The following is a 22,887-nucleotide window of genomic DNA, read 5'->3' on the forward strand; positions in this document are numbered from 1 at the left end:
ATTATGTAAAAAAAAAAATCGTGGCCGGACGAACCCCATTTTTTTTTGTTGTATGGTGGCACTCAACTTGTGAAACATGTACTAAAAAACTTTGAAGGCCATGAAATTCAGAAACTTTGTTTAACAAAATTGGTATAGTTTTTAGTGAAAAAAAGCACTAAAGCACACTACACATAGCTCACAAAATAATCCCATCTGAAATATTATATCCACATGTTACAATTCTTCAAAATGACATTTAAAAAGCTGTAAGCATTTCCATTACATGTCAACCACAACTAAAAACTAAAAATTAAACTTTTTTCAAGATGAGTTAACAGGAAAACACTCAAATTTTATGAAGTGCTTATTATAATTTTAAAGAGCAAAGAATGGCAGTTTAACACTGAATATCTCCTCCACTCAAGATGATAGTGACAAGGTTTCCCCAGCCAAGAAACAAAAGAAACGAAACAAAGAGGGAGGAGAAGCAAGAAAAAAGATCATCTGGAGGCTTTATATCATTTGCGCTTTCATAATTTAACAGCAGTTTTTATTATTTTGTTAAAATTCCAAATATTAACCGAGAGAGGTACTATGCCGATTTATAAGGCCAAGTGGTGAATAGATGAAGCAAATGAACATATGTCGGCAAATTAAATTACATGTGTGTACAAGGCAGTGCAGCCTAATGAGCTATAGCCATACTCGCTAGCGACGAAGCTTACTCGATCATTTTGTTATGGCTTGCGCATGCAATGTGAGTTAGTGGGCCCATCGGTTTTGACGTGTTTTATGTTCTAAAATTATCGCTTAAATGTAAAACAAATGCTTGTATTTCTATATAATTCCTATATTTTTTAATCACTCAATTCGTCGCTTTTCGATTGCATCAAGTTACCTTAAGAAATTACTAGCAAACAAAAGTTTCGAATTGGCACAGCAGAAGTGTAAAATTTTTTCACCATATTAAAAAACTGTTAACCCCAAGGCAAGGGTTTATTTTCTGTGCATACATATATCGTCAATTCGCCAAGGACAAATCAAGGCGCATTTATAAGGGGTGGTATTATTAGAACATCTGATATTTTTGTCTCGGTGATTCTTTTCGTTTAAATTATGTGTTTTGTTTCTTCTTCTTCTTAATTGGCGCGATAACCGCTTATTCGATTCTGGCCGAGTTTAATAAAGCGCGCCAGTCGTTTCTTTTTCGTGCTAACCGGCGCCAGTTGGACACACCAAGTGAAGCCAAGTCCTTCTCCACCTGATCTTTCCAACGCGCATGATTCCTTTGTTTGGAAAGCCTCAAATGAGAGGAAGGTAATGGAGCGGCGCTATAATAATGGAGATACAAGTTCGTGGCTATTAGGTGAGTAATTAAATAGGAAAAAATTAAGAGACGGGAATAAATATGTATATTTTTAGGGGATTCTGGATACCCTCTTGAGCCATGGCTTATGCCCCCGTATCGATTACGCGAAAGTGAGACCGACGTAGGCAAATGTATTTTCAACGATATTCATAGTAAGGCTAGAAGCATTGGCGTATACAAAGGTTCCTGCATTTATTGAATCAAAGGTAAATATACTAACATTAATTGCATTGTTCACTTTAGGCCGCTGGAGAATATTATCGGACGATAGAAAGCCAAGGTACAACCCAACATTATTTGCACGTTTGCGCCGCTCTTCACAATGTATGTATCAATAGAAATATTCCATTTCAATTCAGCAACGAAACTCTAACTCCAAGACAAGAAGGACTGTTAGAATGTACACTATTGGACATAAACAATCGATTATCAGAAAGGATAAGAAAGAGAATAAAAGACCATCTTTCCCAACCAGCAATGTAAAAATTTAATTTTATTGTTGATAAATTAAATAAAATGCCTTAAGTATAACAAAAAATTGTACTTCACTTCTCAGGTATACCTATGTCTTTCTTTTTATAAAAAGTAAATAACTAAGCTTAAAGTTATCATATACATAAAGTAACTCATTATTAATTCATTTTTCGTTTTAGCAATGCGATTTCACATTTCAGGTTTTTCAAGTCATACTCTAAGACTTGAATCTTCATTTTTTTATATTGCACTTCAGTTGCAATTTGTGTCTCCTTTAGTTGCAGTTTCCTCTTTGCGATTTCATTGCTCTCTTCGAAAAGCCTCAATACTTCACTTTCAAATTTTTCTTGCTTCTCAATCTCTTTTTCAATTATTTTGACTTTGGGGTCTGAATACCTTTTTCTTTTAGCAGCTTGTTGACCCTCGTCGATTTCCACTTCCTCACGTATATTAATTTTTGGCGTCTCAGTCTTGCTTGAGGTTTTGCCTTCGTCGTCACTCGAAGAATTATCGGCGCTCGAGATTTGGCTCAAGTATTCGCTAACGAAGGTATCGTCTGCCTGAGGAGCCGCAGTGGAACAGCTAGGTCAGTCTGTATGGCAACCATATGAAGTTGTGCCTGGTACTCTCAATATATGCTCGCTTATTTTGGCTGCGGCAACTATCCATTCCTCCATATGATTCAATGCAATCGCATCATACGGACCACCACCCGTTTTCGTCATGCTTTTCATGCGCTGGGTAAGCTTGTGTTTTGTATTGTACTTGTAGTCAGTCCATACCTAGGGGTTTTACAAGGATTTATTACCTCAAATGAAAAATGTTTAAAAGTAATGGTAAGTGTTAATACAAACTTTCTGCCATCCTTTTGTTGGCTTCACGGGGGGTCCATTACTATTTAACAATTCCGTTAGCTTATCCCATAATTGTTTCTTCTTCGAACGGCCATTAGCTGCACTCTGTAAACTATTTTTAGCTAATGAATCGTGCCTTTCCATATATTTTACCATTATATTTAGTTGAGCAGCGTTTGTTTGTTGAGACCTGTGTAAATAACTATATAAAACCTAAAATTTCAAAAAAAATTTACATTTTGAACTTACATTTTGAAGAAATAAGCAGCTCAGAAAATGAAAAACGAGAGCAAAAGTGGGGTCGAGCTGTATCTATCGAACGTTCGATATAACGCTACAACATTTTTTGTTAGAGAAAGCAAAAACGATTACTTCGAATATCGTTTTTGCTCGATATCGAATTACAGAAAACCACCCCAGTGCACAAATTCCTCCCGTTGATGTTGAAGACTCTATTGCGCTAGAAGAAACAATAAAGAGAGTAATAAGACAGTATTTTCCTCACTTTACACGACCCAGAAGCTCGGAGATAAAGTGCTAGATCTGCGGTAAGGCTGGAAATATTGCACGCAATTGCAGAATACCACATAGCCAACCGAAGACGAGCTCAAGCGGAAGGAAGCAACAGACTCTGAAAAACAAAACATCTTGGGCATCGTAAAGGTAAGCAAGAAGTTAAGGCTGATTCAGTACCTCGGCGACCTGGTGATATCAAGTGTAAACATCACATCAATGCACTTGGAACCCGATGAGTGGGAACCAAGTACGATAAGGGAGAGTCAATTGAATGATGCTGACTTAAAAACGATCATAAACGCGAAAGTCGTTGGAAAGAGATCATCCAAAACTGAAATGGTGAAAGAAAGTCCTGTGGCTAAGGCATATTGGGTACAGTGGAATAGTCTTAAAGTCATTGATAGAGTTTTGCACCGCGTATGGGAAAGCGAAGACGGAAATCATTCGCGTAATCTGATTATAGGTTCTAAATCCAGAATTACATCCATGTTAAAGGAATTCTATAATGCAATCCAATCACTGGGTTCGCCTACAACAACCTCTAAAGTGGTGGAACAAAGCAGGAATAGCCTCACCACCTTGAGTGAAAACCGTAAAGTTACCTTAATCTGGGTCCCTGGACATCGGAACATTGAACATTGAACTCCGAATCGCGGATTGTAGATGGAGAGACCAAACGAAATGCAAAATTAGCAACCTCAAACAGTCGTCAACATTGTTAAACATGAAAAGACGGGACACCTGGACACTAGCGTCAGTATAACTGGCTTTTGGTCTGTTGGAGAACAAGCACCCAAAATGGGCATCCCTCAAAACATATACTGTGACAGTTGTAAACAACCGGAGAAAAAGGAAACAATCTTCCAGTTCCTCTGTGAAGGGCACTCTGGACCTTTCCGGACTGGTGGACTATGCACTCCCGCCTACACTTGCCATTACAATGTTCACGACCCTCCTATCCTAAGGGAAGAGTGGGAATGGGACGATGTAAGACAGGGCCATCCATGTATACGCAGATGGCTAAATGCTCGAGGGCAGGGTGGGCGCATGTGTATACTCCGAACATCTGAGCATATCCTTCAGTTTTCGGCCCACCGACTACTGTAGTGTATTTCAGGCTGAACTGATGGCAGTAATGTTTAACAAAGCTTTGTTAAACTCGTCCAGAATGATTTAAGCGGTTATCGCGCCATTTAAGAAGAAGAAGGAAATGGCAATAATGAAAGCCACGTCACGGGTTCAGCGTGATGCGATATCTCGAAATGATATCTACGTTTTCGTTGATAGCCAAGCGGCGATAAAATCCCTCACAAAACAGTCGCCAACCTCTCTTAACGAGTTAGCTGTGTCATTTCACCTCACCTAACCTAGCGATTCGCCACTCGACTCTCACTCCTGCTCTCAGAGAGTACTGCCCAACAAACCGGCATGCACGAACAATGGAGCAACATTTCTCGTTCTCTACGTACCGCTGCCGAAGAAGAAATCGGATTCCGGCGAGACCGAAAAAACAGTCAGTACGACAAGGAATGTCATGCTGCCGCAGAAAGAAAGGATGCCACCTATAGAGCCACGCTGCGATCGGGCGCAACGCGAGCCATGCGGGATCCCTACAGAGAGGTAAAAAAGGGAGATAGACGTATTATCCGAAAGAAGAAACGAGAGGCTCAAATACGTGAGTGCGAGGAGTTTGAGAGGCTGGTCAATAGGAACAACGCCCGAAAATTCTACCAGAAAGTTCGGCGGCTTACAGAATGGAGCAATCTTAAATTATGGAGGGAAAACTTCTCGAACCTGTTAAACAGTGACAGCAGCGCATCTCACAGAGAATGTGAAGATCCCGATACCCCAATCGTTGACGACGAGGAGCTGGAAAGGTGCATGCATCAGCTCCTATGCAAAATATGGTCAGATGAAAGCATGCCTGCCGATTGGAATTTAAGTGTGCTCTGCCCAATCCATAAGAAGGGCGATCCTGCAATTTGTGCTAATTATCGCGGGATTAGTCTTCTAAATATCGCCTATAAGGTTCTAGCGAGCGTATTGTGTGAAAGGCTGAACCCCACCGTCAACCAACTGATTGGACCCTATCAGTGTGGCTTTAGATCTGGAAAATCTACCATCGATCAAATATTCACAATACGCCAAATCTCCGAAAATACCCATTAAAGGAGAATCGACACACACCATCTTTTCGTCGACTTCAAAGCTGCATTCGACAGTACGAAAAGGAGTTTGCTGTATGCCGCGGTGTCTGAATTTGGTATCCCCGCAAAACTAGTGCGGCTATGCAAGATGACGTTGCTCAACACCAGCAGCGCCGTTAGAATTGGGAAGGACCTCTCCGAGCCGTTTGATACCAAACGAAGTTTCAGACAAGGTGACTCGCTGTCGTGTGACTTCTTTAACTTGATGTTGGAGAGGATCGTACGAGCCGCAGAACTTAATGGCTCAGGCACAATTTTTTATAATAGCGTACAATTGTTGGCGTATGCCGATGATATCGACATCATCGGCCTTAACAACCGCGCTGTTAGTTCTGCCTTCTCCAAACTGGATAAAAGGCAAAGCGAATGGGTCTGGTGGTAAACGAGGACAAAACGAAGTACCTCCTGTCATCGGCACCCACGTCACTGTAGGCAGTTATAATTTCGAGGTTGTAAAATACTTCGTTTATTTAGGAACCATCATTAACACCTAAATAATGTCAGCCTTGAAATCCAACGTACAATCTCTCTTGCCAACAAGTGCTACTTTGGACTAAGTAGGCAACTGAGCAGTAAAGTCCTCTCTCGACGAACAGAACTAGGCGCAAAGCGAATTGTGCACCAGAACAGTAACTTCATTTTTCGCTTTTTTTATTTTGAGAAGTCTAACGTCAGTTCCCTTTCCAATACGAAACAAACGAACAAAACAAGCAAAAGGGGGAAAAATGGAAAATGTTTGTGAAAATTCAGTGAATGGTTTGGTAATATTGTGATTTGTGAGGTTTAAACTGAACAAACTACTGAAGACGAAGTGCCGTGTGTTAAAATTGTGAAACCACAAATTAATGTAAAGCTTCCAAATACAGTTGTTTGCGTTTTTATGCGGAAGACGTCGTGACAAGAAAGTGTGTGTATGTGCGTTTAACTTCTTGTTTTTGGTTGTTTCAATTGCTTTCGCCTACTCTTCCTCTTCACATAAAAATAATTCCGGCCCCTTTTGTTTGCTTATTTACGCTCTTGCAATACAATGAATTTGGAAGCCGTTACCGAGGCGTATATATTCAAAGCCGACCGACTGTCGTGGAAGTGTGACAACTTCTGCCTTGTCATCTGATACTGATGTTTTTTTTTTGGTATTTCATTCGCTCGGTATTGCCAGTAGTTTCGCTAACCTTCCTGATTTGTTGCAATATATATTCACGGAGCGGCATCAAAAATACTCTATACTATAGAATCATCAACAGCTTCCATTTGCAACCCATATTGTACGAACACATCCTTAAGTTATCGGGGTCCACATTTTGTCCGATATCTCGAGACCCTAGTCACGGAGCGGCATCAAAAATACTCTATACTATAGAATCATCAACAGCTTCCATTTGCTACCCATATTGTACAAACACATCCTAGGGTTACCCGGGTTCACGTTTTGGCCTATTTCTCGAGACCCTGGTATCCGATTCATAAAATTTTAAAACACAAACCATCTACTGAATAGTCCAAACAAAGCCTAAAAATTTGGTTTGGATAGGTGAGCCCGTTCTTGAGTTATAAGATTACCAAGGAAATGTAACTTCTTTTTATATATATAGATTTCTCGGAAGTTTTATTTTGGAACTTCGCGGAAGTTCTTTAGATTAACACCAAGCAGCATAATAAGAATTAAAGGTTCTTTTACTTCGAATAATATCAATTGTATAATTTTTGGGGTAATGAATAATAATTTGAAACTGCACGGAGGAAAATATACTAAATTTTAGTTGGCTTAATTAAAGAAAGTAAGATGTAAATATGTACATAAACTAAATAAATTTGCCTCTTTTTGTTTAGTTTTTTAAGGTTGAAATAGGACGGAAGGTTGACGAGGGAGTCTGTTGGTCAGAAAAGGGGGAACACAGCAAAGTTAGTACCCTTTTAAGGTATTTTTCTCTCTGTTTCATGGAGAAATAAATTATTAAATAGGACGGGAAAAAATGAATGTTTGTAAGAAAACTTTATGTGAAACCGGTATTTTTAACAAGGTTTGTAAATTAAAATTTTTTTGTTTGTAAATATTTATATAAATGCTGCAGTTTTTATGTTAAGATGGAACAAGATTTGGGGAACCTTATGGCTTTTGCATAGTTTTATCAATCGAAATATTTCTGTATATTTTAGTTTTCTGGAGCTGAACTCGGTTTTTCAAGTTCTGGGAAATGATTATTTACAATAAACACTTTTTTTACTAATACATTCACAATTCTCTCATTTTAAATTGGCAAATGATTTGACTTAACTGCTAAATTCGGTGGCGACGCTTCGTTGTAATAATGCGTTCACATATGTATTAATCACCTATAAATCCCCCAAATTAATCTACCCGTTCATATATGGCAGATTACCTGTCAATACTGCTTTGAGAGGTTTTTCTTCATAGAAATTGTTTTGGTGGAATATTTCAGTGTTTTTGGTTTCTTTTATTATTATTATAACGATATGAAGAAAATACAGGTAGAAGAAATAACTAATTCAATTGCGCAAATGGCTGCTAATAACAAAAAGGTTGGAGGAAATCCGTATGCGACGTTTACTGAGGTGGCAAAAAATTATGGCAGCAATGCGCATGGAAAAACGTTTATAGACACACGTTTTTTTTCTGTAAAATGAATTGATAATTAATAATATTTAACAAAAATTTTATTAGAATTATGTTTGCAGACCTGTTTTCTTTGCCGGCATCCATTTCATTCAGTTTTTATTTTGATGTTTCTCCTTACATTCGAAATAATAATTATCGATAACACAGAAAACACAGGGTTGTATGTTGAAAAGTATCATTATTATTTAGGATTATTTTATAATCTCAGATTTTGGGAGAGAAATTTTCTATGGGTAATCTAGCTTTTTAATTACGGATCGGGTGTTAAGAACGAAAAAGTAGATAATCTACTTATATGTGAACGAATTATTACGTATTTTTCAATATAACAAATTGGCAGCACTAAGTACCAAATGACACAGTATGGCCAGGTTCGTTCATGTCACTCGTTGGTGTAGAACTGACAGATGACTCGGCAGTGTTTTTCAGTAAAGAACGCGAAAATTTGTTGGTTATTAAATATTACCTTTAAATAGAGTCTGAAGTAAATTTGTATTTCCTAATTTTTCTACAAAATGTCGTTAGATAAAGACAAAGAGAAAGATAAAAATACGAAAGGAGATTTAGGACTTTTAGAAGAAGATGACGAGTTCGAGGAATTCCCCGCCGAAGGTTAATATTTCATCTCACTTAAACAAAATTTATAATCGGCGAAATTTTTCCAGATTTCAATATCGCAGATGATGACCAAGACGAGGTGAATGTGTGGGAAGATAACTGGGATGATGACAATGTCGAAGATGATTTTAACCAGCAACTGAAAGCACATTTAGAAAAACAAGCTATGGAAACATGAATACAAAATGTCTAATAGAAATAGTTTTATATGCGCATGAGACATACATAAGTTCAACTATATTTGAACATACCGCGAAATCGACACTAAAAAACTAAACAAAAATATAAACTTCATTTATTTCATCCAATTTATTTGTTTGAACAGTAAGAGTAAAAGTGCGAATAATACGAATAACTAGGAGTGAATTCATTTTTATATATTAACATTCGCTTGAAGTGTACTTAAAATTAATAATTATGACTTTATTGTCATAGTGAAAAACTACTTCGAAAGAACGTAAAAGATAAGTGCTACCTTCAGTTATGAAAGTTTACCACTACTTGAAAATTGTAATCTTTTTGACAGGGACTTGTACCTCACCTATGCACTGGCAATGATTTTTCTACAATCTTTTTACGTGGGATTACCATTGAAAGTGCTGTTCTCCGACACACTGCATACTCTTTCCTATTATAATCGTCATACCTCCTTGGGACCTCCATCATTGAGTAAGGGGCCTTTGTGTGGAGCACACTTTTGCTACTAAGGAAAAAGTTCACAATTGTAATAAAAAATTTATTCTACGAGTATTTTAAAATATATTTATGCAAAGAAAAACATACATATAACTATTAAAATTTTCTTCTTAATCGGCGTATCCATTCTGGATGTTCGCGATTACATACAAACGTCATTATGATCTTAGTCGTACGATTGTCAGGTCATATTATTAATGATGTCATTATATTTTTGTGTTTCTCGCTGCCGCTGGTAGTTCGCCGATTGGTTTGAGCCCTGTCCACTCTTTGATGTTGTCTAGCCATGTCATTTTCTTCCTACCAATTCCTCTTTGTCCTTCAATTTTTCCTTGCATCAGCAGTTTTAAAATATACTTGTCACCTCTTGTTATGTGTCTGAAATAAGCGACTTTTCTTCTATTTATGTCGGTAAGCATGTTCCTAGAGGTTTGCATTCTATTTAGCACTACGTCATTTGATGTTTTGTCATTCCAGCTTATTCTCAACATATTTCTATAGCACCACATTTCGAAAGATTCTAGTCGGCGTATGCTTATGATTTTCAATGTCCAGGCCTCGAATCCATATAAGAGTGTTGACCATACATAACATTTTAAAAATCTTGTCTTTAACACAATTGGTAAGTCCCGGCGTGTCAGTATCTCTTTAATCTTTATGAAGGCCACTCTAGCCATTTCTATTCTGCCTCTTATCTTATGATCATGGTCCAATTGGTCATTCAGCCATACACCCAGATACCTGAAACTTTTTACTCTCTCTATTGTTTTGCCCCCTATGGTTAGTATCGCATAGGAATAGTTTCTGCTTTTTCAATAATTTGATTTTATTAATATTTATATATAGCCCGAAGACTTTGCTGTGTTTTTCCACTTTGTTTACATTAGTTTGGAGATCCTACAAATTGTTTATTGCTAACGTTGCATCGTCTGCGTATCGAATGTTATTTATGCATATACATACATATATCCCATTAACTTAAATGCCTATTTCTGCGTCATTTATTGATTCTAAGTACAGATACAACAATTTTCCATGCAGAGCTCTTTGCCATAATGGAAACAGTGGAAATCGTATCCAAAAGAGGGTTCGAGAAATTAAAAATTAAAATACAGCCAGTTCTCAAAAAGCTTTGAATAGCTTCACATTCAAGTCAAAAGTCCTAATAGAGTGAAACAATGCACTCAACAAACTGGCCACTCATAATCAGCTGTCACTGATTTGGGTACCAGGACATAAGGGACACGAAGGAAACGAAAAGGCAGACTTTTATGCCAAAAAAGGGGCAGAAGGGCTATTTATTGCACCAACCCCATTTTTCGGCCATAACAAAAATAATATAAAATCAAAATCTGCTCTAACATAGATCAAAAAGGGCCTCAGATTACTCTGTGTAGCACTTACAGGTCACATTGCCTGTAATAAACACTTTAACACAATAGTGTTATCTATTACAAGATTATGCATGTTCTGCTGTGATATAGAGAAGTCTATGGAACAATTAATCACCAACTGTAAGGCATTAGGCCACAGGAGACACAGAATTCTGGGATCGAACTTACTAGAGGAGGAATACTTCCAATTTCTCCCTCCTAAGGAGCTGGTTCGATTCCTCGGTATACTAAATAATTATAATTAAGTAATTACGGGCGTACAATAAATCAATCTGGTCGCAGTACATACAGGCCTTACTCTAACCCGTACAACCATTACCATTATCTTTACCATTACCATTGCTTTGACAATCAAGAACAGTGTTGTTGGTCTAGTGCAACCACCTTTAATGAATGCGTCATTGGTAGCATGTGAAACAAAAAAACGTGTTTTGAATAATTCCCTTTTTATTCGTCATTTTGAAACACTTTAAGCGAGTTTATTTAGTAATAAATCCACCATGCAGTATACTTATATTAATAAAACGGAACATAGCAAAAATGCAATGGTTAAAAACAAAAAAATCAATGCTCTCATAGATGTCTAGATGCATTGTACATATGCAAAGCGCCTTCTTTAATAGATTATTAGAAAGCGCATTCATTTAAGGTGGTGGCATTGTACCAACAACAATGTTTTGTACCTTTTATTGTCAAAGCAAAGTATTGCCAAAGTAGAAAACAAAGAATGAATCCGCATTGTTTTATTCTGTGCTGACAGCTAGATGGGCACGGCGAAAGTAAAAAAAAAAAATCAACTGCTTCACTGATACTACCCAAGGTTAATGGAATACGTGGTTGAGTCTTGCATAAAAACGCAAAGAAACTGCATTTGGAGGCATTACATTAATTTGTGCTTTTAAAATTTAACCCGCAGCACTTCGTTTTCTTTGGTTTGTTTAATTTAAATCTCATAAACACAATATTGCCAAGCCATTCACTGTGTTTTCACAAACATATAATTTTCCCTCCTTTTGTTTATTTTGTATTGGATAGGGGCCAGACTTGTCAAAATAAAAAAAGGGGAAAATAAAGTAAGTGTTTTGGGAACGCGCCAGCTGCAGTAGTTGATTCGCATAAAAACGCAGAAAAATTGCTGTTGAGTCCAATTAAGTATTCGATTAAAATAAGTCCTTTATTCTTATACATACATCCATAGAACTTACCGCTTTTGTGAAATTTGTTTTTATTATATACACTTTACGGGTTTTCAACTCTTGTTATTTGTGATAATTTTCTGTGAGAATAGATAGGCTTTGATTAAAGATAAATATGTGTATAAAGGGAAAATTTTGGAAAATAGAGGTTGTAGAAAAATTGTAGTTTTGAAGCTAAAGAAACAAATTATTATTTAGATTTGTGCCATAAACATCATGAGTTCTCTGTGGTAATTGATTTTGAATTTTTGTCACAACATCATTTGGATTTTTGTCACAACAACAGTCTTAATAAAAATAAAGTAACAGTTTTCGAAAGGAGCCAACTTCGGTATTCAATTCTCCTTGATCACCTGCAATAAATCCACTTGCCACCATGGACTTGCCACGAAGACTAAAAACTCGCAAAGTTAAAGTAGCAAAACGTTCTCTGTATGAACGCGGTCTAAATATTTCAAGAACTCATTGTGAATGAATTATGTATTCAAATGAAAATATGAAAATTAAATATGTATTCAATTCATGTACTCGTATCCTAGTGGAAAGTTGTATTAAATTTCGGTTAATTTTGCTGCTGATTCGAATTAAACTAGGCGTCAATTTATATAGTACACTCAATAATATTATTTTCTAAAAATGTTACCCAAAGAATATCTTGACAGCTGGAATGAATTATGTGCTGAATGCAAAATGGTCGAGGCAGACTTGGCAAACCCATCGGAGATATGGCTTACTAAAGTCCTTATAAGTTATTTAAGAATGTTTGGCTACCGGGTCGAAATACCGAATTCCGAGGAGGGCACACGCGATAAGCGACGGTATTTAATAAAATTAGTACGTCATATCGATCATATATACAAAATAACTGATAAAACATTTACGTTCACCTATTATGATTTGTTGAGGCCAAGTAAGTTAGCTATATGCCAGTTCTCGGATATAAATAATGAAACTTTTTTTCGTGTAGGCCCTAAAAAGACATCGCATATGTTGAGGATTCTTTTAAATTACTTATATTATTTCAATATGTTCAAAACAAACGTATTTAAAATGGCAACGGAACGACTGAAAGAACGACAAAATATGGTGGATGAAATAAAATATACAATTGAGGAAAACAAAACACGTCATACTAAAGCCGAAAAGGTGTGTATGAGTTAAAATAAAAGGTTAAAATAATATTTAACTGCCTTAATGTCTAATTTTAGTTACAAGAGGAGGTGGCTTCCCTTTCCAAACAAATTCCACTACTGATAAACGAGTTAAAATCTCTTAACTCTCAAATAAAACAGAGTAAAGAACATTCGCAACAAAAGCAAGATGCTGTAAAAGACCTGAAATCAAAAATAGATGAACTTAAAGGACAATTACGGAACTTAAGGAGGCTAATAGTTCCCGAAGATGAAGGACAGGAATTACAAACGTAATTATCAGGGAATTTGTTTCGGTAATTTCGTTAATGTGGTATTCCCGAATTATTCAAACACATTGCGTTGAGGAAGCTAATCAGCTTTTCCTATTTTATTTTATTTTTTTATTACATTCTACTAAACTGCCTTACTTCTTTTAACAGTCAATTGGGAAAAATACAAGAAAATATTTCTGACTGCGAACAACAAACCCACAATGCTGAAAGCAATTTGAAAACGCATATTGTGGATAATAGTGGGCTGCAAGATTTGCTAAAAATTGTTGAACTTTCCAAAGAAGTTTTATCGTCGGAGTTTGTAGATAGCTTTAACGAAATTATTAAACAAATTATGAGTACTGAAGTAAAAATAGCTAGCTTTGAGAAAGAAAAGAACCAACTAGTCCAGATGATTATTGGACATCAAAAAGCCATGGAATCCTTACAGGAGGGGGTCAAACATGGACAAGCCCAATATAATGAGGAAAAACAGAAACAGTGTCAAACAATAATATGTAAAACGAAGTATGAATTTTATAAATATTTTGTGTTTTTTTTTTTTTTACTAGAAAGTACACACACTTTTTATTTCAGGGAATGTGAGATTCTTGGGACACAAGTCGGTACTCTAAGAGACGAGGTTGTTGAGGCGGAGAGCTCTATAAATGATCAACAGCGCTTCCATTCATACATTCAAAAGCACGTTGCAACGTTGATGAACTCGTACAAATGAATTAATCTGAATATGTATAACAGCTCTACTTATCCCTTAAGTATAAAAATATATACATATAGTCGCCGACTGTCATTCAAAGCGTTCAGACGTTGTTTTTCTCAATGACTAGTTCGTGGCACACATTTATTAACTTTTCGTGAACGGCGCCGGAACTCTCAAATAGGTCACTGAATCGCTTTTCTGCATTAGCTGACTTTCTTGATAACCCCACAAGGAAGAAAAAAAAAAAACTTAACCCATTTGCCATTAAAAAATCGATTGAAGCTATATCCACGAAGATGATTTAAATCTCACAACTCTGCGACGGTAACTTACATATGTACCTTAACCCGCAATGCTCGAATTGCAGATAATTTCCTAAAAGCTAAATCTTCCAAACCCATGTCCCATTAATGTTAAGTTACATGAGACATTAAATTTGGCGAAAGGTGTAATCTACTCGCCTTGTCTAAAGTATGTTACGGAAGGCGAAATAGTCCGAGAAATGAAGGATCAACATGGTACGGGTATCTACAAATTTACCCGCCAAATTGAGGGTAAAACAATTTATACTGGAAAAATTGTTATAACCTTCGATATTTTCCAGCTTCCTACTCCGTGGACAGAAACCAAAGGTGCAATAGTAATCCAACGTGTAATAATTGCAACCTTCCACCTCACAGTCGCGGCAAGTGTATCCGTACTCAATGCGCCGAAGAGCACCCCAGCGGGCAGGAGCTGCACCAAATATATCCACGTCAGGAAAATCCTTAAGATAAAAAGACTAGAGAAATGCAGTACCGGCTAAGTGCGCCACAAATGCAAAAATAGTTTACTTCTTTCTCAACGGCTAAGCTCATATGCTAGTGTCACAAAAAATGATCATCCACAGATAATATCGCTTTCGGAAGTACAAATATGTAATAAAAAAAACCACAATGAAAATAAAATTCTGACAGATTCTTCTACATCATCAATGCAAATTAACCCTACCGAAAACATAACTTCACCAATTCAACCGTAATACCCAATTCTAGTAGCGACTTTAACGCTGCTCCTACCTGCTGAAAATTGTTCCTCCCTACAACAAAACTCAACTTCAGATACAAACACTTTGCCATTAAAATCAACAATACCAATTTTTACTCAAAACTTACTAAAAAATAACGACTACTGTCTTAAAAAAATCGTGAGTACTAGAAAAGATCTCTAAAAAGATAATTACTTTGAAGAATTATAAGTCTTTCAAAATTTCTCGCTTCTATAAAGGCAACTTTATAAGCGACTGAGAATTTTCCTTTTTTTCCTGAACATCTAAAGATTCTACAATGGACTGCAAAAGGTTTTTATAATAATTTCTCCGACCTGCAAGTGCATATTGAGCAATTCAACCCAAGTTTTATTTCTATCCAAGAAACCCTATACCTGCCGCAATGCTACCCCAGCCTTCCTAAACAGTTACTCCTCCTACTTCGTAAATGCTTCATCAAACACCAGGACCAAACAAGGTGTTGCTTTATTAGTAAAGCACATTCCAAATAAAAAATCGACATAAACTCTAATATTCAAGTGGCTGTGATCGAGATTTGAAATGAGCATCAAATTCACTATGGTATCGGTCTACATTCCTCTCTGTCAAACATTTACCACCAGAGAGCTAACCGATATTTTTGGATCAGTTAACACACCACTTATACAATTATATTTACACACCTCTAGAACAAACTATGGGGTTCCAACTCCAACAATCACCAAGGCCTCATAATCGAAAAGGCTATAGGACTGTCAGACCTCTGCGTTCTAAATGATGGTAGTCCAACTCACTTTTTCACCTACTCTCCCTTTTCCCATGTTGATATATTCCTTTGCTGTCATCCAGTATTCCTTCTTTAAAAATGGCAAATATTATGTAGATCTCCATAACAGCGACCACTTTCCGATAACCCTAAATCCTTCAATGAACCATAATATTTTCTACCGTTCCAAAGCTTCCCGAAATTCCTATTACAACACGCTGATTAAGCCAACTTTGCAAGGCAGGTTGATCACCAATTGGACGCTCGCATTCAATCCAACTCCCCGAACCATGAAGCTGCCAGCATGCCAAAGCTATCTGTAGAGCTGCAACCTGCTAAGCATCCCACATACGAAAAACCATATGCCCTGGTGGAATAAAGAGACAAAATGCAAGCATGGCATAAGTTTAAACATAACCCCACTCCTTCAAATCTCATGAATTTCAAAAATTCAATGCGAGATTTCCGAGAGAAATGAAATCCCAGAAAAAGTTGGGTTTTTTAAAGTTCACAGAATCTGTCTCTCCCAACTCTTCTATTCCCGATATTTTAAATAAAAGTAATAGACTACGCAATCAGCACACACACCAGAGAACGTAAATTCATAGAGAAGACGCAATGAGAGGGAGAGAGTGATACACAAGTGTGGAAAAATGATGTTGTTGTTGTTGTAGCAGTATCTTCGCCCTAGCTCATCTAACTGTGGACCACTCCCTGTGTGTCTTAAGGCCTGAGCAGGTCTTAAGATGGCACCACCCGTTGCACTGGTTACACCTAACCGAGGTGGAGTTCGGGTGGAGCCGTTTGTGGCAAATGCAGCAGTAAAATACTTCAGGTCCGGGGTTGGGTTCGACGCCAGCCCGGAAGAGAAGTATTTGGAGCAAACTGGCTGCAATGAGTTGCTCCTGTGATGAAAGATTTGGGGTAAAATACGGTACACTAGACAGGGCTAGTATACTGGGGCGGCAGCCCTTGATCGGGAAAGAAAACCCGAGTCAATCCGGTATGTGGAAAAATGTAGTTTACATTTGCTTGCGTACAGAATATATTTGTTTATTTGATATGTCCTATTCTTATGCTGAAAACAGTGAACGACGTAAACGCAGTCCCCTGTCAGCTGTTACGATCAAACTAATGAGAACCCCATGTAAATGAAAAATTCCTTCCTTCCGTATCGTAGATTTTATTTCACGATATTTGAAAAATCCCGTAAAACCCTGTCAGCTGAGTGCTCTCTCACAATGTTGCCAAGCAGTACATTTTGAAATCATTTACAAAATAAACATAGTAAAATTATAATTTTTATTAAAATAACTTAAAAACACTGTTGAATAATGTTAATTATAGATATATGAGCTATTTGCATTTGTTGGTTTTTGGCTTTGGTTTATTAAACAATGAAAAATGGTAACTGATAACGCGGATGTGTGAAAAAGTGTGTAAGCAAAAATATCAATGGCAACATTGTGTAGATACAACCAAACACATAGTTGCACTTGATTCCTGAGATAATTTTAAATGAAGCCGTGAATCCCTATTAACGCCACCGTCGGTCTAAGCTATTACGCGTTCCATTACTTCTTTGTTTTTATACTGCAGCTGTTTATATCACAAGTGTCAAATAAAATTGACGTACGACGTTTGATGGTAGAAAACTTAAGCAGAATGTTTTTTTAAATAGTTTCGGTAGTAACTGCTTCTTCATTTAAGTATTATTCTTATTATTTATTTATTAAATTAAAATTAAAATTATAAAGTAATATGTTTACAGCATTAGCTACCAGGCTTTCTGTTACTGTTAAAACAACAACAAGGGCTTCGGGCTATTCCTCATTAAAATCTGTACGATATACGTAGATATCTCTTCGACGAGCCAACACCAATTCATTTTCGCTAGGATGAGTATCCAGGGAATTAACAACTCCTCCGTTGCTACCTAAAAAGCAATGTGTTAGTATATTTATATAATGAAACAAGTTTTTAAAATCGCACTTAATTTAATATGCTGTAAAATTTTCCCATCGAGTAAGTCCCAAACTATAGCGCAACCCTCGCTAGTTCCTGAAATTATTTGTGCATCATTTGCCATAATACCACATTCTATATGGAAATCTTCCGCTTTATGACCTTTATATTCTGATAATAAAGTTCCGGTTTCACAATCAATGAGACGAACTGTGCTATCTTGGCAAGCTGCCACAAGACATTGTTCATCTCGAGTCAATTTTAAAAATGTTATGGGATCTCCGATTTTATCATAAAGCACTTCTCCAACGCGTATATCATATTGACGTATACAACCATCCAAAGAAGATGTGATTATTTTGTGGTCGTTAGTTAGAACAGTTGTTATACAATCTCGAGCGTCCTTCATTACCTGAACGGGTTCTGAGCGACGAGTTCGTATATCCCAACAAAAAACCGCATTATCTCTCCCACCAGATATTGCGATAGAAGAGTCTTCATTAAAACAAACACATCGTATACCACCAGCATGCCCTCTTAATCGGCGTACTGGCAGGCCTGTGGAAACATCCCAATATATTACGCTTTTATCAAGGCTAGAAGAAACAATATGACAGCTGTCACAGCTACCAGATGCATCAGTCACCTCATCTGCATGACCACCGTACGTTTTCAACAACAGTCCAGTTTTCGGATTCCATAGTTTAATTTTTTTATCTGAACCACAACTCAGGCAATATGACCCATCAACTGTAACGAATGAAAGATTGATCAGATTTGATTAAAAGATTTTTAATTTTCACATAAAACATACCATTATAACGTACGGCCCGTACAGCACCCTGCTTACAATCAATTACTTTACAGCAACGGAATATTTTATAATTAGTGCTCATTTATAAATTTGTGTGAGCAAAATTGTACAAAAACATACAAAGGCATTACTATAATACTGACATCTCCTAACGATTTTCAAAAATAATCGATGTATTGAATCTATTCGATAGTTGCCGTTTAATATATGGTATTTATTTAGCATGAGAATTATGAATTTCAATATATTTGGTTTAAGGTACTTGACCACCTTGGAAAGCTAAAAAGTACAACATATTCAATAATTTTTTTTTCATGTTCTGTATAATATATTAAAATAAATTTTTTTTTAATTTTTATTTAGAGCTTATATAATACAAAAAAAAATTGATTTATTAAAATTTCTTTTTTTAACATATATCCAGGAGGCGCCAAAGTCGAGGCCTGAAGAAAATCATGTCTTGCGGCGGACAGTTAATCTTAGAAATGGTAATTCTAAAACAAAAGAGATAAACAAAATTTTCAAAAGGAAGGTTCCTTGCGTGAGAATTTACCACAAACTGACAAAAAAAAAAAAAATAATAAAAAAATGGCGGGTGTTTGAAAAAAAGTTAAGAAAACACCCCTGTTTTTCACAATGTTATGCTTAAAAAGCAATACTTTATTAACTTTTTTTTTGCAAAATGTGGTAAATTGGCATACAAAACATCTTAACAAATAAAACAAGACCAAAATCATTAAAATCGGCTAAGCAGTTTCGGAGATAAAGTGTCCGCCATTCGAAAAAAAGTAATTTCTGGAAAAACGCGTTTAAAGTTAAAACTTGCTATTTTCTTTCAGCTGAGTCAGCAAGTAATGAGTGCAGGATGCGCCTGCACATTTTCACTGATTTCACTTTGTTAGAATTCGAATTTAAAAAAACAGTTTCAGGTGATGATTTTTAAAAGTATAAGGATTGAAAAAATGTAAAAAAAAAAAATTTAATTTTTTGAAACTTATAAGGTGGTCAAGTACCTTAATAACTGAGAACGGCAAACTGTATTGCTATTTCTGTTCAAGAAATTGTGAAGGTCTGCTATAATACGTTCATATATAAGTAGATTATCTACTTTTTCGTCCTTAACACCCAATCCGTAATTAAAAAGCTAGATTACCCATAGAAAATTTCTCTCCCGAAATCTGAGATTATTAAATAATCCAAGATTATTACCATACTTATTTACATACAACCCTGTGTTTTCTGTGCTCTAATTACTTTTACGAATGTAAAGAGAAACGTAAAAGTAAAAACTAAATAAAATGGATGCAGGCAAAGAAAATAGATTTGTAGACATAATTATAATAACATTTTGTTAGGTATTATTGGTTATGCATTCATGTAACAAAAAAAGCGTGTGCCCATTAACGTTTTGTCCTTATAGAATTTCGAATGCGTATTGCTGCCATAATTTATTGAAGCCTAAGTAAACGTATTTCCTGTTTGTTATTACGAATTTCCTGTTTATTATTAGCAGCCAATTGGGCAATTAAATAAGCTATTCCTTCTCCTTCTAAATTAGCTATCGTTAATAATAATTAAACAAACCAAAAACTCTAAAATGTTTGACCAAAGCAATTTCTATGAAGAAAAACTTTTCACAACAGCTGATTTTCAATTAGGAAGGTAATCTGCCATGTGTGAACGGGTAGATTACTTTTGTGGATGTATTGGTAATTAATGCATATGTGAACGTACTTTTATGAAATAAATATTTAATTATGGAATAACACGATTTGTTAATATTAGATATTATAGAAATATATCGATTCATACCATATGATTTGCTTTGGAGTATCCCTAGTTGAGTACCCATTTGTAAATTATATTTCTATTCATTAATAAACAAATATTTATCTGACGAAGTTATTTGTTTTTAAGTTAACAGCACTTCGCATTTTTTTGTGTGTTGTGTTGTGTGGGAGTTGAAAATGGTTCTTTGTAGGTTTTTTCTTCAAGGAACGTGTAGGTTTGGAACCAAATGCAGCAATGAACATTTGGATATAAAGTAATTATACATTGTTAAAATAAGAAGATATGTATATAATGCTCATTCATCCATTTACATTTACAGGCAACTTGTGAAAACCGATTTGGAAGCAGCCATAAATGGTAAACAATGGCCGTTTTCCTGCTTTGGACCTTTTAAGGATAAACCATGTATTCCGGCCTTTATTGAAGATCAGTCCTTCGAAGAAATACGATGGCTGTGTTACGAAGCCAAACAAAAAAACTGTGCAGACCAATACGTCCAACAATTCAACAAGGAAGCTATGGAAGCAAATAATAAAATAAAAACTATTTTGCAGTTATCACCTCATGTAATAGATCTAATTTGCCGATTGTATGACGCGCCTGCTGATGTCGGTGGCAATTCGGGATTGGAAAAAAGTAATGCGAATCCATTTGGGTTTAGAAGTAACATTACTAATGACGCAACTTCCATTTTCAATAAGTCTGGTACTCCATCTGGCAGTAATAATACTTTTAGAGGTGGATTTAGCAATATTGCTACTACAAGTAGTGCGGGAAATACATTTAGCGGTGTTACGTCATCACCTGCTGGAGGGATATTTGCTGGAAGTAGTTCACCCTTTAATTCTCAAAATCAGCAGTCTTCAATTTTTTCGCATCAACTGCCGCAAACAAATTCCATATTTGGTGGCGGTGGGTCGCAAAATGCTTTGTTTGGGCAACCGCAGACAAGTACAGGAGTTATTGGTGGACTTTTCGGACAAACATCACAACCGACCGGTGGCTTTTTTGCCCAAGCATCGCAACAGCAACAGAATCGACCTTCGCCCAATGTAGGTTTATTTGCCCAACAGACTCAGCAGCCACAATCGGTTTCGAACGTTGACTTATTTGCAAAACAATGTCAATCTCAATCAGCGCCAATAGGGGGAGTTATATTTAATCAGAATATTCAACAACAGCAACAATCAAATGGAAATATATTTGCTCAATCCATACAAGCTCAGCAAATGCAGACCGCTTCGGGTTTTCCTTTGTATCAGACAAATAAACAACATCCTCCATCGGTTTTTGGTCAACAAAACGCTTTTACACAACAAAGTTCGAATGGTGTATTTGGTCAAATGGTTCAAAATGCGTCTGTTAGTAACAGCAATAATATATTTACACAACCCCTTAGTGCAACAAATGACAATGGGGGCTTTAAAAATCCTCATACTTCAGCTATACCCACACAAAACATCTTCGCTCACGCATTGCAACAACAACAACGAACTCCTGCAAACATATTTTCACAACCAGCCAAACCATCTGCAAATATATCTGTTTCAATGGAGCCTTCTACAGGTTTTTTCCAACATGGTACACAATTGCAACAAGTACCACATCAGGAGACCGCATTTGGCCAGCAGATAGTTGAAAATGGCTCTTCTCAGCCTCTGCTTCAATCACCGGTGGTAAGCAGCTCTGTGTATAGCAAGTTGGAAGATCTTACACACGAAGAAATTGAGTCTTTTAAAGCGGTAACTTTTACCCAGGGCAGAATTCCGAATGTTCCTCCACCACGAGAGTTAATAAATTAATTGTTATTTCAAAAATTATAGTAAATAAATAATCAAAAAGTGCCCAGAACAAAGATTTCAAACAAATTTTTTCTTACATCCGCACGAGTGTCAAATTCCGACTGAGTGTACAAATGGATGATATACCAATTTAGGCTGTTAATCATCCACTTTCGACAGTTTGTTTTTCTCATCGGTGCCTACAACTGCGATAACCACTAATGGCTTAAAGGTAGCTTCTTCTTCTTGATTGGCGCGATAACCTTAAGCGATTTTGGCCAAGTTTAATAAAGCGCGCTAGCAGTTTCTTTCTCGTGCAATATCAATATCATCGGCGTACGGCAACATTTGTGTGCTCTTAAAAAAAACTCTGCCTGAGCGATAAAGTTCTGTGGCTCACACGACAACAAGTCACTCTGTCTGAAACCTCGTTTGGTATCAAACGGCTCGGAGAGGCCCTTCCCAATTCTGACTCCGCTGCTGGTATTGAGCAACGTAATCTTTCATAGCCGTATACGTTTTGCGGGGATACAAAATTCAGACATCGCGGCTTACACTCGCACCCACGTTGCTGTTGACAGTTATGATTTCGAGGTTGTAAAAGGCTTCGTTTATTTAGGAACCAGCATTAACATCGATAACAATGTCATCCTGGAAATCCAACGTAGAATCT

At 36.5% G+C, this 22,887-nt stretch overlaps 6 protein-coding genes across 6 annotated transcripts; 4 read left to right on the forward strand and 2 right to left on the reverse strand.

Annotated features, from left to right (window-relative positions):
• The first annotated feature begins 239 nt into the window (after positions 1-239).
• LOC128863147 (uncharacterized) lies at positions 240-1,845 on the forward strand. Its single transcript, XM_054102119.1, has 3 exons — positions 240-1,348; positions 1,405-1,533; positions 1,595-1,845. Exons 1-3 carry the CDS (start codon positions 1,303-1,305, stop codon positions 1,687-1,689), a joined length of 270 nt encoding a protein of 89 aa, XP_053958094.1. The 5' UTR covers positions 240-1,302; the 3' UTR covers positions 1,690-1,845.
• A 132-nt stretch (positions 1,846-1,977) lies between these two features.
• Positions 1,978-3,012, reverse strand: LOC128863146 (uncharacterized). Its single transcript, XM_054102118.1, has 3 exons — positions 2,929-3,012; positions 2,680-2,869; positions 1,978-2,607 (listed from the first exon to the last, which is right to left on the reverse strand). Coding segments are annotated over exons 1-3 (387 nt in total). The 5' UTR covers positions 2,931-3,012; the 3' UTR covers positions 1,978-2,412.
• Positions 3,013-8,428: 5,416 nt separating this feature from the next.
• LOC128864398 (probable 26S proteasome complex subunit sem1) lies at positions 8,429-8,966 on the forward strand. Its single transcript, XM_054104033.1, has 2 exons — positions 8,429-8,652; positions 8,706-8,966. The coding sequence occupies exons 1-2, from the start codon at positions 8,556-8,558 to the stop codon at positions 8,834-8,836; spliced, it is 228 nt and encodes a 75-aa protein (XP_053960008.1). The 5' UTR covers positions 8,429-8,555; the 3' UTR covers positions 8,837-8,966.
• Positions 8,967-12,229: 3,263 nt separating this feature from the next.
• LOC128863015 (uncharacterized) lies at positions 12,230-14,173 on the forward strand. Its single transcript, XM_054101899.1, has 5 exons — positions 12,230-12,854; positions 12,912-13,090; positions 13,153-13,367; positions 13,518-13,877; positions 13,947-14,173. The coding sequence occupies exons 1-5, from the start codon at positions 12,581-12,583 to the stop codon at positions 14,083-14,085; spliced, it is 1,167 nt and encodes a 388-aa protein (XP_053957874.1). The 5' UTR covers positions 12,230-12,580; the 3' UTR covers positions 14,086-14,173.
• A 2,884-nt stretch (positions 14,174-17,057) lies between these two features.
• On the reverse strand, positions 17,058-18,808 carry LOC128862892 (WD repeat domain-containing protein 83). The gene is made up of 3 exons (XM_054101699.1): positions 18,643-18,808; positions 17,856-18,578; positions 17,058-17,799 (listed from the first exon to the last, which is right to left on the reverse strand). The coding sequence occupies exons 1-3, from the start codon at positions 18,722-18,724 to the stop codon at positions 17,687-17,689; spliced, it is 918 nt and encodes a 305-aa protein (XP_053957674.1). The 5' UTR covers positions 18,725-18,808; the 3' UTR covers positions 17,058-17,686.
• A 1,644-nt stretch (positions 18,809-20,452) lies between these two features.
• Positions 20,453-22,290, forward strand: LOC128863887 (nucleoporin NUP42-like). Its single transcript, XM_054103291.1, has 2 exons — positions 20,453-20,686; positions 20,753-22,290. The coding sequence occupies exons 1-2, from the start codon at positions 20,610-20,612 to the stop codon at positions 22,233-22,235; spliced, it is 1,560 nt and encodes a 519-aa protein (XP_053959266.1). The 5' UTR covers positions 20,453-20,609; the 3' UTR covers positions 22,236-22,290.
• Positions 22,291-22,887: the final 597 nt, after the last annotated feature.

This window comes from Anastrepha ludens, chromosome 5 (assembly GCF_028408465.1).
Source record: "Anastrepha ludens isolate Willacy chromosome 5, idAnaLude1.1, whole genome shotgun sequence".
NCBI classification, from domain to species: Eukaryota; Metazoa; Arthropoda; class Insecta; order Diptera; family Tephritidae; genus Anastrepha; species Anastrepha ludens.